Source organism: Erpetoichthys calabaricus, chromosome 18 (assembly GCF_900747795.2).
Source record: "Erpetoichthys calabaricus chromosome 18, fErpCal1.3, whole genome shotgun sequence".
In the NCBI taxonomy this organism is placed as follows: Eukaryota; Metazoa; Chordata; class Cladistia; order Polypteriformes; family Polypteridae; genus Erpetoichthys; species Erpetoichthys calabaricus.
The window spans coordinates 87,834,807-87,853,185 of NC_041411.2; the positions used below are offsets into that span (position 1 = coordinate 87,834,807).

Consider the following 18,379-nt stretch of genomic DNA (forward strand, 5'->3'; position numbering starts at 1 on the left):
AAGAGAACACAAAGATAAGAAAAAGGCTTGGGGACCACCCCGTATATTGTCTGAAGTTTTGCTCTGTAGAGTAGTCTCAAAAAACTGTTTCCTGAATGGAACTGACTGGGAAGGGTGGAACAGGAAGAGGAGGGTCTAACGGGGCACTGGTGGAAGTGAGGTCAGCAGGAGGGCGTGGTCTGGAAAAGGAAGTGGAAATGGGTTAGTCTGTAGTCAGTCTTCTCTTCTGTGTTTCTGCAGTGGAGGGAGAGGAGACATTCGCGCACTTCATCAAACCCCTGCCCGGCGCTTTACCCTTAGTTAAGCCCATAGACTGCCTCCTATGCACGTGTATGTGACAACACATTCTTCTTACCAGAAGACAACTGACCTAAAACTAAATAATAGTTTAATTTCATAATGCATAATTTATCAAGAGAATCTGTTGAATCATCAATAAATCCATTCAATAGCCTGCACTTGTTTACCACTTTGGATTCTTCAAGCTTGCTGTAAAATGTCCTTAAATTAAAAATTGGAACATCTATATAATATGTATGTGAAATGTAAACCCCTTTGTAATTAAAAATCACATCTATGATAAAAGGAAACACTGCTGGGCATTTGCTTTTATTCCCTGGATAACCATCATGCCAACTGACCTTCTAGGCCGCAATTCCCAATTTTATCAAGCTTTGAAGCTTTTCAATGAGTATAAATAAAGCTCAGGAAGAAACTTTGAAGTGGACCTTTAGGAGACTCTTTCTTACAAGTTGCCGTAAAGCAATATCTAAAAGTCATTTGTAAATTTTATATCCAAACTGACAGTGTTCACTGTGTGCAAAACAGTTTTATAGTTTAGAGCAGCGGTTCTCAACCTTTTTTCTCTCCCATACCACTTGATTAGGGTTTTCATTTATGAGTACCCCCTCTTTTCATTACCCCCACCCATCCCTCAATTTTTTTTTCTTTTTTAATTTTCTTAGGTTAGCTAAATAATCAAACGACTCAAATTAAACTAATGACATTTATAGGCTTTTATTTTTGATTTTACATTTGCTCCGTCCTGGGTATGATGTTAACCTGCTTGTTGGCCCTTCAACCTGCAGGGAAAAATCTGGTGGTTGGTGGCAGAATTGGCACTCCAGCTACCATCAAAAAGCCTCACACTGTTCCACTCCATCTGAACTAGTGTGGTGCTGAGGTGTCACTAGTCGCATGGCTGCACTCGGGCCCTAATCTGGATCCTGAGTTGGTTTGTCATGTGGTGAGTGCGGCAATGCGCTGTATCAGCGCGTGCTCCTAACCTCTCTCTTACATTTTACAATTTATTTCAATTTTTTATAATAGCAGCCTAACATAAGATCAAAACAAATAAAAACAGTATTAAAATATTTTTTACGCACATTAACTTACGATGAAAGTACATAACAATTATTCATCTTGATATACAAGTCTTCCAACGTGGCTGTTAGTAATTTTAATGCGATCCTTGAGCTTCTTTCTTGGATCCGAGTTTTTTAAAATCAGGTTCAAATGAAGACAAACAGAACCTCAAATCAGGAGCTGTGTCAAGCTTATTGCGATATTTATTCTTAATATATGCATAAGATGAGAATGCTCTTTCGACAAGCTCTGTGTTTGTGAAAGGTAAAAAATATTTTATTGCTTTATCACTGGGTTCTTGGTACTCTTCTTTGACTGCCGCCCAGAAGTCAATGACATTTCTCTTTTTGAAATCAGATTGTAAAGAAGAATCAGTCGAAAGTTCAATCAATTTTTCTTGTGAATGTGAATTATGATAAGTAACCAAAGTTCCGCATATTATGAAAGTCAGATCTTGTGTGTACAGTGATTTAAAAAATCTATTGGACATTAATTTTTAATATTTCATTAATGTATATGCCCCACACAAACTTCCCCGTCAAAGTAACAACTTTCTATTTTTTATTATTTTTTTTTTTTATTTTTTCGAAAATTGCCCTTTATTGTCACTAATTGTGAACTATTTGCACTTACAGAGAGAGCTTTATGGAGTGTTCTTGTTGTATTTTTTCAGGTCATGTATTATTCATCCCTTTTCCAGCACAACATTTCCATGGACAGGGTTACAGGAAGGCGCTGTAGAATTTGTTTCTGGCAACTACATGATAAGAATACAAATAAGGCCACAAGAACATGTTGGCACATTGCAGGACACTCGCGCACACACATGCATACACGCGCACGCACGCACGCACACATCTTGTGGCCAGTCAAACTGATAGCATCACTTGGGACAACAAAAAGAATCAAATGGCCAAAAGAGAGAAAAATGACCATGAGAAGAACAAGTGGGGCCTAAACACAAAGGGGTGTTAATGTTACTCCCTAGACTGTCTGCTTCTTGTCTAGTCCAGGGGGTTGGTGATGCAATAATTATATCATAAAACACTCCCTGTTCTCCATTGTTACTCTCCTCCTCCTTCTCCACACTCTGGTCCTTTGGTTATTTACTTATTTTTTGCTCAATTGTTGTAGGATTTTGAGCGTCAAAGAGTTCCCATTAGAGTGTTTTAAAGGCAATGAATTGAATTCTTTCATTAATTTCTTGCAACAGTATCTAGTTTTGGATTTTGTAATTTATTTGAACTTTTTCCAGCACCATTTTTGGTTATGATGGGTACTTCTATAGTGAATATCCGTTGGTAGGACACTTCTCCATTAGTTAGGTGCAGAGTCATTAGGATTGTGTTCAGTCTGCATTTCAATGACTGGAACACATGTTTAGTTTTAATTAGACTGTGCTCCACTTTTCATCACTGCACATTCACAAGAATCTCCAGTACTCCTCCTGTTTTTACCAATCAGTCTGATGAAACCCATCTAGCACTGAAATAGCGTCTGAAATAAGGGGTGCAATCCAGTTCACCGGAGTACCCAAATATCACAGTACGTGAGCTTGCCATAACTTACTGTTGTTCAAACAACTTGTATGAAAATAAGAGAATTTCTCATTATATGTCGGCCCAGGCCTGAATCCTGTCCATCTTACTTCAGTCCTTGCTCCGGATCTTCACCTTTTCCATCTCCAGACGAGGTTGTAACTTTTATCCTTGTTCCAGATATTCGCCTTTTCACTAATTTCATTTACGGACGAGCTGCTCTTCCGACAGGGTGTAACGGGGCTATTTAGGCGGCGGTGGTGATATCAGTGATGTTATAGACATAGGCAGCCATCGGATCTTTAACACTCACTGTGTGACCTTTCTCAAGTACACAGCTTGTCTGAGAGGCAGTTGAGACGGGCTGGTGCACGGGTCTGCGTTGATAGCAGCATCTCTTCAGTTAAGTTCAAAATTCATTTAAAAATTTTCATCAGTTACATTACAGTATTACAATTGTTTTTACATATTGAAGAGGCAGGGTAATGCTTGATCAGGGCTATGGTATCATGGCTTTGAATATAGTATACAAATTTCAGGCCCACAGATAAATGGGCATGTTGTCTGTTTGTTGAATACTTTTTTCATAAAGGCATTTTGGTAATATAAATGTTAAATAATAATCCATCAATCCGTTATTAAATCAGGTTTCAGTATTTTACAATCACAGGTACCAAAGGCAATCCCAGCAGCATCAGGTTAAAGACAGGAATCAACCCTGGACAAGGGTGCCTCTACGAGATGTCAAATGCTTTGTTACAAATTTTGCCTAATTGGATTAATTTAGGTCTGAAAACTATTATATGAATATTTTTTTCATCATTGAATGGGCTAACATACAGTACATTAATGTCTAAATCTTCAGCAAATTATGGTGTGATATTGTCATACAAGCTAAATACTGTATATTGCAGAAATCGGGTTAATTTTCTTAATCTGGTTAATTTTTTTGTGGTAAAAGGAATAACATTCTATAAAATATTTGGGCTAGATAGGATCTGAACAAGTGAGCATGCCTTTTTTTGTTAATTGCTCCTTTTTTCAATTTGTAGAACAACATTGTTCACAGGGATCTGAAACTGGAGAATATTCTGCTTGATGAAGACTACAGTGTTAAGGTAAGACAAATGTAATTTATTACATGTTGCAATGTTTTAACATGTTCTTTAACTATATTATTGTGTTAGTACATATTTTTTTAGGTTATCAATTGTGCACAGTAATTTATAGAACATCTTTCATATAGCACAGCATCACATAAAGCTATAAAAACCATAAAAAAATTAATATCAAAGCATGCTTACTACAAGATTATATAATACTGGCTGTCCCCTGTGGCTCTGCCCTCATAGTAGTGAAATAGGAAAAACTTTAAAAATCAATAATAAAAAAAAACGTAATAATTTGTATTGAGAAGAATTTATATTGATAGATTTCATATCCGAGGGCCTCTTGATATGCAATATTTTTGGTTTTGCTATCAGGGGCGAGAATGTAGCTGTGATCTCTTTGCCAAAAATATAAAAAGATGTCAAGGTATCTCTAGCCAAATGGAAGGTAGGTATGCTCCAACGTGAAATGTTACCATTGTATCTGATCATATTTAGCTCTGTTGGGAGAGCGTCCCCCATGTGGGGAGAAGAGCACGTGGCCGTGATATCTCTGGCAGTCAGCAGGTACCCTCTAAAACACACCTAGCTGTGCTCTCTCTCTCCAAAATGTCAAACGTTACTCTTTAACAATCTCTAGAAACGTCAAACGTTACTCTTTAACAATCTCTAGAAACGTCAAACGTTACTCTTTAACAATCTCTAGAAACGTCAAACGTTACTCTTTAACAATCTCTAGATGATAATGTCTGCTGAACAAACAGGTATTGCTGGCTAAGCAGAGGCAAGGTACACTCGAACACGTGGCGAGAGGTAGAGTGACTTGAATGGAGACTGGCGCATGAGTGAGGAGGGCCATGGCAGGCTCCCTACTTCTGAGGTCCTGCCTCCCCCTCCCCTCAGCCCGCAGCCTTTGTCTTGGATTAGTCCAAATAAATCGCTCCTGCAAGCAAACTATGATATTTGGCGCGATGAGAGAAGTCGCAAAATCAACTGGAATGTTCATGCAAATTCTAGAAAAAAACCCGATCTAAATCCATTAAGTAGTTCTCTCGTGAAAAGCAGACAGACAGACAGACGTTGGATTTTATATACATAGACAGATTATATGGTAAATCGTCCTAAAGCCCATAAAAGTAAAGATGAACTAAAAACACCTAGGAACAGTCCAGTATTTGCCTCAAACCCATCACAGACAATGAAGATGTGCTCCTATTTACTCTACCATCCTCTTTATCACAAAGTGGACAGTGCAAAAAAAAAAAAAATCCCTTTATTGAGAGATGATAAATCACACAACACCATCCATATCAATACAAAAGAGTCGGGTTAAGTGTAAAATAAACACATTTTATATGTGAACTGAAATATTAAGTAGAAAAAAATCCAGATCTCCACATGTCATATAAAGATGAAATTTGGAGAGTGGAAGGTGGACTTTGGACGAGAGTTCCTGACTGAAGTGACGACAGGTTTAGTAAGTTAGTAAGGTATTTTAAATGCATTGTGGTATGGTGCCTCAACTACAACCTCACTCTTAGTTTGCTCATTGTGTATCAATAATTATTGCACTATTTACACTTCTCTATAGGAAGCTCATTTCCAGTTCAAGGCCTTCTTCAGTGTGCACATAAGATAGTTCCACGTCAGCTGGCTGTGTGATAGCTGTTGGTTTGCAGTGCTTGTGTTGCTGGATTATGTCCTATCATGGTGTCTGTTTTGACACTGGTGCCTCTGTTTCCTTCTTGCATGTGTTCATTTTTATCCCATGACCTCATATTAAAGCTGCTGGTGTTAACTTTAGTGTGTTGAGTGTAGAAAGTGAATCATCTGTTCCTGTTCAAAGTGTCAATAACAGCACTGTGGTATTATAAGAGGTTACTGTGATGGTCTCTCCTTCTCTGGTATGCTCTGCCTTTACTATCTGTACATTTTATTTTTTTTTTAGTAAGACCATTACTGTACTTTGAGGGTAATGCAGGAATGCTGTAAATGAGCAAATATGTGTACATTGGCAAAAGGCTCCAACTATTCTAATTGGAGGCATTTGCCTAATGAGATATTTCCTGATCTGCCAGGCTGCTTTCTATATGTGTATCATGTCTATAGACGTCGTACTGTAAAGCCTGTTATATGTCAAATGCTTGCTGTAGTGGTCTAATATAAAAATACTGTATGAATTATTCTGGGCGACATAGTCTATATGGAATGTTTTGTTTTTTGGGAAATGGTAACCTAGGCAAGTGAAAAACTTTCTAATTTTCTCCTCGATATTGCTGACAGCACATTCCATAACAATACATAAAGTAGCATGAACTCTGTTTACATTTTTCCATCCCAGGTTGACTGACATGAATGAGGGGGCATGATCTCTGTTGAAGAGTGAAGTGAGAAAAAAAAAAAGATTTTTATCATCTTTGCGACTATGAGGGCACTTTCTCCTCATTTGGTCTTGCTTGTTGTATGGTTAAAGTCTCCTTTAGCTACATGTTACTTAGTCACAGGCAGACTGCCATAAACTATGTGCCATTTGTGGCTGTGGTCTTATGGTAGAAGAACAGCACGCTTGCCACAGGTATGTCCTCGCTTGGCTAGTGCATTATCAAGATATCAAATATCTGGAGCTAAAGGATCATCCTTGGCATTCTAATGTATTTTGTGGTAGTGCAAGTGGTTTATCGTGAGGAAAATCAAAATGAATATCACAAATACACATATGAAAATGCTTACACTTCATCAAGATAGCATACCCCGTGGTTCTTTTTAAACATGAGCGTGCCTTAACCAATTTCACTCTCCTTGGGGGATTTGGATGCATAGCCAATGACCTTATTATATTACAGTAGAGCAAAACATATTTTAGTGCATCAGCATGATATGTTACTTCATTGTGGTGGCCAAAATAGGCTAAACCTCTCCTGATTCTCTTGTAATAAGGTCTTTGGTATGCTACATCTGTTACGATTTGCATTTTCTTTGTTTTATGTTCTTTTCTTAAGGTGTTTTCTGAAACTATATGCATAGTTTACCTTAACCCAAGGATTTTGGATTTGACTTTAGTTTGCTTCTAGAAAGTATTCTTAAAAAGTTGAATTGATGACTTTTCCATGACACCATTTTGTTTATCATGGGCACCGCCATTTTGTAGAGTGGTTGTTGCTATCTTGCTAGGTAATCAACCTGGAAGTGCTAGGCCACAACATCACAACATCGTGGGTAAAAAGGTCACAATGAGCACTTCCTATTCATCTGTGTTTACCGAAAAATAAAAAGTTTAGCGTATGCTTATTTAGTTAGTACTTCTGGCAAATGACCTTTGCTTTGTTATGGTGTACAGTGCCAGACATAGTGAAAATTGTGTGAGACCTCCAAAGCAGACCCCAAAAGTCAGAATAGGCCTTACCCATATGTAGCCAACCAGAACAGACCTCACCCCAGGCAGCTTGACTCCAAAATCTACTTGACTCCCTCGACCTACACAAGCCTAAAAAAGGATTTTTAGCTTTTAAATACTTTAAAATATTTTTGGACATTTAGTCTTTGCAGGTCAGATGTGTTGAGATATACAGAAAGCACTTGTCTGTGCACAGTTTGCTCCACTACAACAAGCACAATGGGTAAATCTTTTGGCTCCATAACCCCTTCTTTGAGTGGTACGCATATTTGTAGACATACCACAAATTTAGCACTGGGGTCAAGGTGAATAGTTTACTCCTCTGGCAATAGTCAATATTCCTAAGAAAATGTCTACAGACTCTGTAATATCCAGGACTGACTCACTGGTGTGACCACTGACAATTCACCGGTGTCAGGGGTGATCATTTTCCTTTTTTATCCCACACATTTGCTGGTTCTGATAATAAAGGAAGGGTTGATAATGCATTTTCCAGACCACAGATCACAGGTTCACAACAATTAATACTGATGTCTCACACTCCTCAGAGACTGAGTTCAAAACCCAGCCTGGACACTGTTTCTGTGGAGTTAGCACGTTCTTACTGTATCAGTGTGGATTACTTTCTGGGTACTTTACTTTTAAACTCACCTCCCAAAGATGCGTGTCAAGCTGATGGGCAGCTCTAAACTAGTCAGGAGTAAGTGAGCAAGCGACATGTGTGAGATCACATTGCATTCAAAGTTAATTCTGCCTGGTGCCTGACACTCCTGGAGTAGGCGCTGCCTCTTCTAATTGGACTAAGTAGGTTAGAGAATGAATGGCTGGACAATACCACACAGAGCATACACAAATAAAAAGAAAGAAAATGGATCTGTTCTTTAAAACAGAAAGTCATGTTTTGAGTAAGTAAAGAATATTATTTATGTAGCTATAGCAAAAATATTAAACGCAGCAGTGATTGTCATAATACTTCTCTCAAAAAAGTTGCCGTAAAAAATACCAGCATTGCTGGATGTCTAAATAACAATAAACATCTAAACTAGCTTGCTAAGTAAAATGTTAATGTAATTGCTATAAACCTACCTACTATAAATTTTACTTTATAAATTATAGTATGAAGTGCAAACTAAACATTAAAAAGCTTTAGACGTCTGATTGTACCTGTGAAACTTAATGCTTAACCAAAATCTAATGGCATTAGCAGAAGACACTTTTTAACAAAGAGAACCCCATTTGGGTTTATTCCTAGTGAGTTAGTCCTTTTCTGCATCTATCTCATCAACTGGAACATTGAAAACGTATTTTCTATCCAAGATTCATCGAGACATAGACAGAAGAGTTTTCAGCAGATAAAGTGTCTTGGAAATTGTCTTTTAAAATGTTCTTAAATAACAACAGAGATCAGTATTGCAATGAGTCAGGAATCGGACATCCTTTATTATAACATTGGACCCAATGGAGCCTACACATCAACAGGTGGATTCTCTATGCAGACTGGCAAATATGTAAATGCATTGATCTTAAATAAACTGGGATTATTTGCGTAAATTAAGAATCACATCAGCCTGCACCCACCAACATACAGATAAATTATATAATCTGAAGCGCACATTATATCTTGTGATGGACGGCCGGCTACAGACTCCGGTCGCCACCCCCAGGCCGCCAGGAGGAGCCCTCCGGACAGCATGATCGTGCCCCGAGTTCCAGCAGGGCCTCATGGACTTTGTAGTTTATATACACAGCCCTGCTGGATACCTTGGGGGCCACCGGGAGTCGCTGTAGGGGGGCTAGTGGGCTCTTATGTGCCCTATAACCCGGGAGTGCGTCATCATTATGTGACAGGAAGGAACAACGTGCTCCCGGGCTGAAGAAAAGGAATGTTTACCCTGACCCAGAGGGAATAAGGACTTGTGGGTTTGGCCAGGAACCACTTCCGGGTCAGGGGATATAAAAGGACTGTGGGAAAGCCCAGACACTGAGCTGAGCTGGGAGGTAGGAGGGCGAAGTGTCTGGGCGAGGAGGATTGGTTGGAGAGCGAGAGAGAATTGTGTAGTATATGAGTAGTGTGGTGTGGGGAGTGCTTTGTGCACGGTTTAATTATAAAATAAATAGTAATTATACAGTCACCTGGTGTTCAGAGTGGTACCTGAGGGGTCAAGAGGTGGACAAAGCCTCAATCTGTTACACTCTTTATAGATCAAAAGATTCCAAAATAGTTAAAACAGATGAAAAGTATTAGGGAAATATCTGATCACTAAATAGGACCTCTTTTATTTATATATATATATATATAATATATATATATATATATTACCATATATATATATATATATTACCATATATACTTTGTTTGTTTGTTCTCCCGCAAATAAGTCAGGGCTTGATTTTACAGTACAATTTCCGATACTTTTATAATGTCGGTTCTATAAGTCGAATGTGGGAAAACTCACGCTATTGGTCCAAGAGATTATGATATGCTAATGCCCACCTGAGAGAGTAACCACGGCGCATACTGCCTTTTTTTTCTATGTATTTTGCCTACGTGACCACATGGTAATACCCGAACTGTTCCGAAGCGATGTTTGCACTGATTTGTGTTTTTTGTATCTCACACCCTCATACACATTTATTATGAGAGCATCCCTTATCTATGATGGAGCGTTCGATCAGAAGAAAATATGTAGTTGTTTTTAAATTAAAAGTCATTGAAGTGGTGAAAGAAATTGGTAACTGCGCTGCTGCAACAAAATTTGATGTGTGTGAGAAACTGGTGTGAGACTGGAGGAGCCAAGAAGATGTTAATTTTTTTTTGTCGTTTTTTTAAATGGGTGTACAAGTCGGGGACTGATTTTATGATCGATTTTTTGGGTTTTAAGACCCGACTTATACGCGAGTATATACGGTAATATGATAATTTAAAATATTTAAATATCATATGATCTCATTTCCATAGTAAATGTACTAGATACAAATGGTATAAAATGTCTTAGTTACACAGGCAGGCATGAGCAGAAGAACTTTACAGATTCACACAGTACGTTTCTCTTTAACATAAGATCAAGATCATAACATCACATCAGTGTAAGAGACTTCTTTAGCAAGCTGATATTCTCATTATACATAGATTACCTCCAAGCTAACATGTAAATGGAAAGTTCTTGTCTGTCACCTTGCTATAATTTTGCTGTAATAAAATGTTTTATTTATATAGCACCTATCCCATGCTCACTATAACAGTGACGTTGACTCATTTCTGTTTATGAATGGCAAAGTAAAAAGGCGTTCAGTTTTCTCACCACAAGGTGTTATAAAATACATAATGTTAGCAGCATTAACAAATGGAATATCCTTCCTGTGTGTTATGAAATGTTATCTTCTTGTGACCAGTTGTCCTTTGAGTTTTTACTATGTGCACAATATTTACTTTTTCAAATTTTAGCCAGAATGCAACACTCAAAGCTGTCCCTCAGCATATCCTCGATATCTGCATGACAGTCAGCTACAAAAGTGGCAGCTCATTCACAAATTAAACTTGTTATAGTCTGTGATGGAATTCATAGCGGGCTATATTACATTTTTACAGCGTTACGCATACTTCAAAGTTGCAATGACAGGTTTAATTTCTTTTGGCTCTTGTTTTGTGCTTATCCCTTTGTCTTTCATGTCCATAGAGTGCTGCTGTATTTCTCTTTTATTTTGCTTTTAAGCAGAATAGAAAACATTGACTTCGCATGCTGTTTGAAGGTGGGCCACAACTCTAGCAAGTCCACCAGGAGCAAAATATAAATATAAAAGAATATAAATATATATAAACAAATAAATATATATAAATATAAAAGAAAAGAAATATTGATATAAAAGAAAATACATTTCTTGTAAAAGCAGGTGTGTAATCCCTTTTGACACTAGACATGCCTATAATTACTAAGAGCTCTTGACGAAAGATCATCATCAATCAGTTGTGTACCTACAATTTAATTATTTTTGATATATAAAAGTGAAAAAGGAGGGAGATGAAGACATTGTACAGTAATTACAAATATGATGTTAGTTTCTGGGATCCTGAGGAATTAAATACTAGGTCACATATCAATCTGTTTGCCCACAAGGGAATGAACATTGGCATTGAAAAGACTGCCATTTTCATCAGAAAACTAATTTTAAAGTAAGTAATGATTTTTTTTCATCCTTTTCCCAGGGTACTATATTTAGTTAAGTGCTTTCAGACTATTAATAGTAATAAGCAGCCTCAATGAAAGAATAAAGGCTTTTAGCTAAGTTTCTGAATGGCTGCTTACCTAAACTTTGCTTTTCTTTTGTCATTAAAGATATTTGTCTATAGTGAAAAAAACAGTTAATTGGAAATAATTATTCTGTTCAACTGTTTTTACCTTAGAGGAGCAAAACATACAATATGTATTGACAGGCCAGATGGTTCTTTAACTTTTAGCTTCAATACCATGGATGAATTTAATATTGATAAAGCAGTTTAGGCCTTCAGTCTTAGAATTATGAGGAGCAGGAAGCATATTTTGGGAATATTATTGAAAGGATGGGGTTGTGGGGCACTGCTGCAGTCTGTTGCCATCTAAAAATATAGTGCCTGTTTTTAAAATAAGAAATCTTATTCCATTCCTTTCCTTTTATGGGAGGTGTGTCAGATTTTGGAAATCTTTGCCGGAATGCCAGGAATTTCAAGGATTCAGCTATACCTACATGTTTGCTAAAAGATCAAACGAGGCTTACATTTCACGTTTACTGTTAAGGCAAAAACACACTGTAATCTTAAAGAAACAAACACATAAGACATTAAGATTCTCAGACTATTATTATTAAAACATATAACTGTTTATGGAACACTAAGGAACTAAGCATCGCCTGTGTGTTTATAACAGCAGGAATTACTCAGGAAGTATTTGATAGTGTTGGTGATAATCCTCTAAGGAAAGCTTTTTCATGGTCCTAGAATCTAATTTCTTATGGACAGGAAAAGAATGTGAGTAATAGTTTGAGTTATTAAACATTAATGTAACTGCTTGCTCTTCTTATTTTTCTTTTCCATTTACCAAAAACACAGTTTTACAGTATATTGAAAGCAGAATTAGTAATACAATGCTGCCTAGTGGTGCCCAGCAGGCTTTATTTTTGGTTTGACTGCACTGGTTCATTTTGAATGTCCAGTATAAGGGAAAGCACTTCATTAATGTGTATGCCCGAAAGCAATCTTTTTAGATTACAGAATATCGAAAGTAGCTGTGTTGGCCAGCACTTCAGTAAGACCTGTAATTTCCTAAATTCACTGTTAACATGGAAGGATATGAAACATAACATTAAAAAATCATTAAGCACAGTTTTGGCAAGCTCTTCATTAGTAAAGTAGCTAAGACCTGACATATTATATTAATATTCCAGAGTCAAATCTCTTGGAGTCACCATGTCAATTAATACATCATTTATTTTCCCTCTAACTCATTGCATGCTGTTTTGGTTTCAAAATAGCTTTTGTTACTACACCACTTCAAATGTTTTAGGAGAGAATTGCTTCAGCATGATGTAGAATTTGTGAATAAATATTCTGCCTTGTAGATTTAAAGAAATAGGAAGACTTAGATTAATGGTATGTGATTTGGGCGGATACGATAAATGCAGGCGATCTGAATATATACTTTTAATGCTGCAGATGGCTTTGATTATTTTGTTAGACAAAGAAGAAAGTTTAATGTTAGTCTAGGCCAGCGTTTTTCAACCAGTGGGCCATGGCACAATGGGGCACCGTGAGAGCTACCCAGTTGTGCTGGGAAAATAATAGTGTAGTGCCTGAGTAGGAGAAGCTCCACAGGAGGTTGAGATCTGTCTGAGAAGAACAGGACTGCCTGGAGGAGCTGGCATAAAAGCAGCTCCAAAATCGCCATGTTGCACTTGGAGCACTTCGGATGTGACTCCTAGCTGCTTGAATCCATCTGCCTGGGTGTGTGATCGCCAGCATGTGTCACGGGGCAAGTAGATAGTGGGCATACTGTACAAGTTGCCCTTGAAGCACAGGGTGGCAATCAAAGGGATGAAGCAGCTGGGAGATGCCACCAAAGTGCTCTCTAAGTGCTGTGTCTGCGAATGCTGATCTTGGAGCTGCTTCTTTTGTAGTCTGGTCCTTTTGGACAGTTGAGCATGCGTATGAGATATAAGAAGTTTGTGGTTAATAAAATAGTGCTGTGCCTTAGGATGTTTTTTGGTTACAGAAAGTGTGTCACCACAGAGAAAACTTTGGGAAACCCTGGTCTAAGCAGTATAACATCTATTTGAAACGCACTGTGAGTGACTACTGCTGGTCATGATGTGTGTTTATAAACTGTAACATGAAAACCTGTACATTTTACCACTTAAACAAGACGTTTAATCTTGTAGCATGGCATGATACTGATGTACTACATTTTCCACAGAAGATGCCAGTGTAACCTGGAAGAGCTGAGCTGTTCCTTTAATTGCTTGGTCTGGTCAGTTTTGTCTTTGATGAATTACAGTATGCTATTCAAAGCAGCTGACATTCTGTAATAATTCTTTTGCGGGTCAAGTTCTTTTTCAACATAATTCTGAATATAAAATATAAATAAACAATTGAAAATAGTAATCATTTGTACTTCTCGTTTTTAAAGCTTGCAGGTAATGGGGCTGTGAGTAAGTAATGAAGGGTAATTTAACAAGTATACAGATATGTTCATCTATTCTTAACGAAAATGCCTGTAGTTTTGTAATGGACAGTGTGCGTGGACTGGCAACACAGCTAGGATGAAGTGGGACTGGGGGGAGTCAATGGTTTGTGGACACTTTTTCTCCCTGATACACTAGATGGCAGCATCCCTGGGCTTTGGTACCTAGTATGATACCCACAGGGCATGCTGGGAACTGGAGTCGCTGGGTGCAGCCTTGTTGGGTTTTGTGGGTGCTGCCAGGGAGTGCTGCCAACGAAGTATATTCTAGCACCAGGAGTACTTCTGGGCCTGTTATGAAATGGACTGCTCTGCCTCACCCAGGCGAGTTAGAGTTGGGTGGAAGAAGGACAGAGCTTACGTGGGAGGAGTGGAGGAGACAAAAGGAAGGAAGAAACTAGATACAAGTGTATTAGTTTGTGAGACTGTGGAGAAAGAAGCCTGTGTAAGGTATTATTACTGTAATACACCTTGCACTGAACCCGGGACTTGTGCCCATGCAGTTGTGTCTGGGATTTGGGTTGGTACACTGAGACTGGAGAGTAATGCTCGACATGTGAGTAGATTGTGAATTTGCTTTTATGTGTAGTGTGTGTGGCTTTGGTAAAACTGAATGTGGACAGATGAATTTTTTGCATGTCTTCTTTGGGATACATATAGCTATTGTCTTTCACTTGTAATTCAAAGGATATGAATACAGTAGAGACAACTGGACTATGGAGCAAGCTCAATAAATGGCTATTAATTATTTTTATTGTGATTCTGGTAATGCCATTTTGTTCCTTGTCTTTGTATGCTTGCCACCAATTACAGTACTGTCAACCTGTGCATAGCTGCAGCCATATTGTTTAAAGTCGACTATTTCAGGTCATGTGACATGTGATGTCATTCTATTCATCTGATTTCCAAGCATTCAGACCCTTTTCTTTATGCAAACAGTAAAGATTGTCAGAGGACACTGTAACCTTTATTTTCGACTATCTGTTTGGAGGACTACTTTTGTTTTTCTGATTCCTGTTTGTAACTAGACAACAATCCTGCCAGTTCCTGTTCCTCTGAGCTCCTGGTCATTTGTATAGCCCCTATTATTCTCTGTACACCTGTTCCTTGCCTAGGGTTCATATTATAACTGAATGCTGCAATTCAAAGGGGACTAAAAATCTGTATGGCTCAGTTGTTTCCATATTTCTAAAGCGAGAACATTGACAGGTTAACTGACTTTCTTACCCAATAAGGGAGCGGTGGAGACTGAAATGAATGGTTTTTGGCAAGGCTATATTTTTCTGCATTAGGTAATGTCTAAACATCTCAGAGGTGGCAGCGTTTTTACTTCTGTTTGTAGATAATTTAAAGAAATGTATCTAAATATTTACTTAATACTTAGCAATAAAGATAATAATAAAGTATTGAGTTATCCTGCAGTTATGTATTAAATAAAACACTATTAGATTGTTCTTCCAAATTTTACTGTACATGAAAAAGGCAGGAAATTATCAAAGTTTAATGAAATGCTACTGTTTCTTTTCTTCTCAATCAGTTGGCAGACTTTGGACTTTCAACTCATTTCAAAAAGAGTCAAATGTTACAGACGTACTGTGGGAGCCCCTTGTATGCCTCACCTGAGATTGTCAATGGACTTCCCTACCACGGACCTGAAGTAAGTCAGCATGTGGGAATGAATTTGTGAGGGGCACCGGGTCACTAGTAGTAGTAGTAGTAGTAGCAGCAGCAGCAGTAGCAGTAGTAAGTAGTAGTAGTAGTAGTAAGGTCATTCTGCATGGCATGGTAGCCGAAACTTATTTTCGCAATTAATAGTCTAAGGCTGAAACCTGTTAGGTAGAACAACAATCTGTCTCGTGATACACAAGGACAAAACAAAATGCAACCTTGGGACTACAAAAATGTCAGCGATCAATTAGCTTCACAGCATGTTTTTGGAATATGTAAGGAGACAAGGAAAACATGAATGAAGGGGGAACATGCATATGATTAGAACGCATAACCAAATCTTTAACTACAATCCACCTTAAAATGTAGTGAAAAGATAAAAAAATAAAAAATTGAAATATACAGGGCGAGTCAAAATTCTATTAACATTTGAATGGCGGCAACAATTTATTCACACATACATCATATGTGCAAGATGATTTACAGGAATGTCTTAACCTGCTCGCCATCAAAAACCGACGAGCAACAGTACCTTTTAAAGCCTGGACACACATTTCACGGGGAATAAATGATACAACAGTACATATTCTGTCCTTCAGGTTATTGATGTCACAAACTTTCCTGCTACACACGCGCTCCTTCACCATACCCCATAACCAGAAATCACAGGGTGTCAAATCAGGGGACTGCAGAGGCCATGGCAATAGTCCACCACGACCTGTCCATCGACCTGGAAAGGTGTGGTCGAGATAAAAATAATCCATTAGTGTTAACATAATTTTGACTCACCCTGTATAAAATAAAATTTAAGAATTTGTAGAATATTTACATTGCAATAATTCTATAAATAGTGTAATTTAGGAATGACACATTATGAGTACTTCCAGTTTCTACCATCACATTTACATGATGTCAGAAAAGTAAATGCCATTGTATCACACTTTAATTCATTCATAATTTGTAAAAATCAGATTATAAAAATGCAAGTTTCAAGGAACATTATAAAAACAAAGGCACAATGAAGCTGCAATATGCAGGAGTTTCAAAGAAAAAAGTTATAAAGGAAATTAACACGGTTGACTGTCTAAAATGTATTCCTACCCAAGTAAATGAGAAAAGTGATGTGAAGCTTGAAATAAAGTTGAACAGATGCGTAATTTCTTTGTAATGATTGGCAAGTAGTAAACATTTGGCACATGTTGATTTTCGTCCATGTAAAAATGATTGAAGTCTACCACATCCCCTTCTGAAGCGCCCAGTTTGCTTTTTCTCTTGTTTTTGTGTCTGAGGTAGGAGGGAGGAGAGGGATTTTCGCCGAGGTCACAAGTGGGTGGTCAAAGGATAGATGGGGTTTTGAAATGTTGGGAGAAAGGATGGCACATTGCAGCTGGAAGTAGGAAAGTCTCATTGGAGAGCTGATGGCGTTTTCTGGGAGGTTTAAGGATGGATCTGGTTATAAAGTGGTAGGAGGAAGAATGGAGTTTTGCAATAAAAACTGCCCTACTCCCTGCAGCAAGACTGGTGCTGTTTTGACAGAGAGAGGAGGGAAGATGGAGTTTAGCCAGAGGAAGGACGATGTGTTGTTGAAGGGAGAAGGATGTTCTAAACTAGACACCATAGGTGTGGCAGCGCCCATTACATTATATCACCACACAACCATAATCCTCCCCACATCCCCTTTATGCAAGCTAAAGTTGCAATGCAACAGCTAACCTGGAACCCTGGGAAAAGTTTATGATTACTAGACAAGCAATACAAAAGAGAGAAAATAAATGATAATGATTACTGTGCATTGTCTTTTAGCTAAATACTTTGGATAAAAAAAGTACAAGATGGAGTTAAAATTAATGTGTTAATCTAATTTAACTAAAGTAATTTACAAAAATGCCTCTTTTAGATTACCTAATAGAATTTGAACAGTAAAACTGAATACACTGTAAATGTCACATAAATCATAATAACCAGTACCAGAATAGAAAACAATTTAAATCCATAATAATAAAAATAAAGGTAAACAATGCTTACAAAACAAACAAGGTGAGATTTTAGTTTGGATTTGAATACTAAGGTAAAAGAGTTACAAAAGCAGGCAGAGGAAGGACCTTAATAACCGTACTAAATTTTCACAAAGTAAAATAATGTTTTTCACACACGTTTTGCTGCTCTGTATGGTTAAAATGATAGGGATGGAATGTGAACTAAATTCAAGCGTGAGACACACAAAAAAAAAAAAAAAAATACCCAAGCCTTTTAAGCATTACCCTGTCTGGGCTGTAGTAATGTTTAGAAAAATTACCATGCCTGTGCATTAAGATAATGGCTCGGAAACTGTCCAGAGACGGCCTCTCTTTTTTAAGTGAGGAGTGATCTATCGGAACAATTAAAGGACATGCCTGAAAAGAGCGCTAGGTTTATTCACCCACTCCACCAGGAAGCCCATTAGTGTCAAGTCTGAAAACAAAACATCCAGCTTTAGCTATTTCAACTTTTCTGACATAAATATGTTGCAGTAAGACAAGACGTCTGCCTGAAGCACTATAAAGAAAGTGCATGTGAAGAAGAAAAATAAAATTGAAAGTTTATGTCATTGCAGCC

At 37.7% G+C, this 18,379-nt stretch overlaps 1 protein-coding gene across 1 annotated transcript in view; it reads left to right on the forward strand.

The window, feature by feature from the left end:
- Nucleotides 1–18,379, forward strand: part of LOC114668648 (NUAK family SNF1-like kinase 1) — a 126,112-nt gene that overhangs the window by 88,395 nt on the left and 19,338 nt on the right. Inside the window, exons 4-5 of the mRNA XM_028824521.2 lie at nt 3,956–4,021; nt 15,654–15,773. Of these exons, the coding sequence (XP_028680354.1) occupies nt 3,956–4,021; nt 15,654–15,773 (186 nt within the window). The remainder of the gene's footprint in view (nt 1–3,955; nt 4,022–15,653; nt 15,774–18,379) is intronic.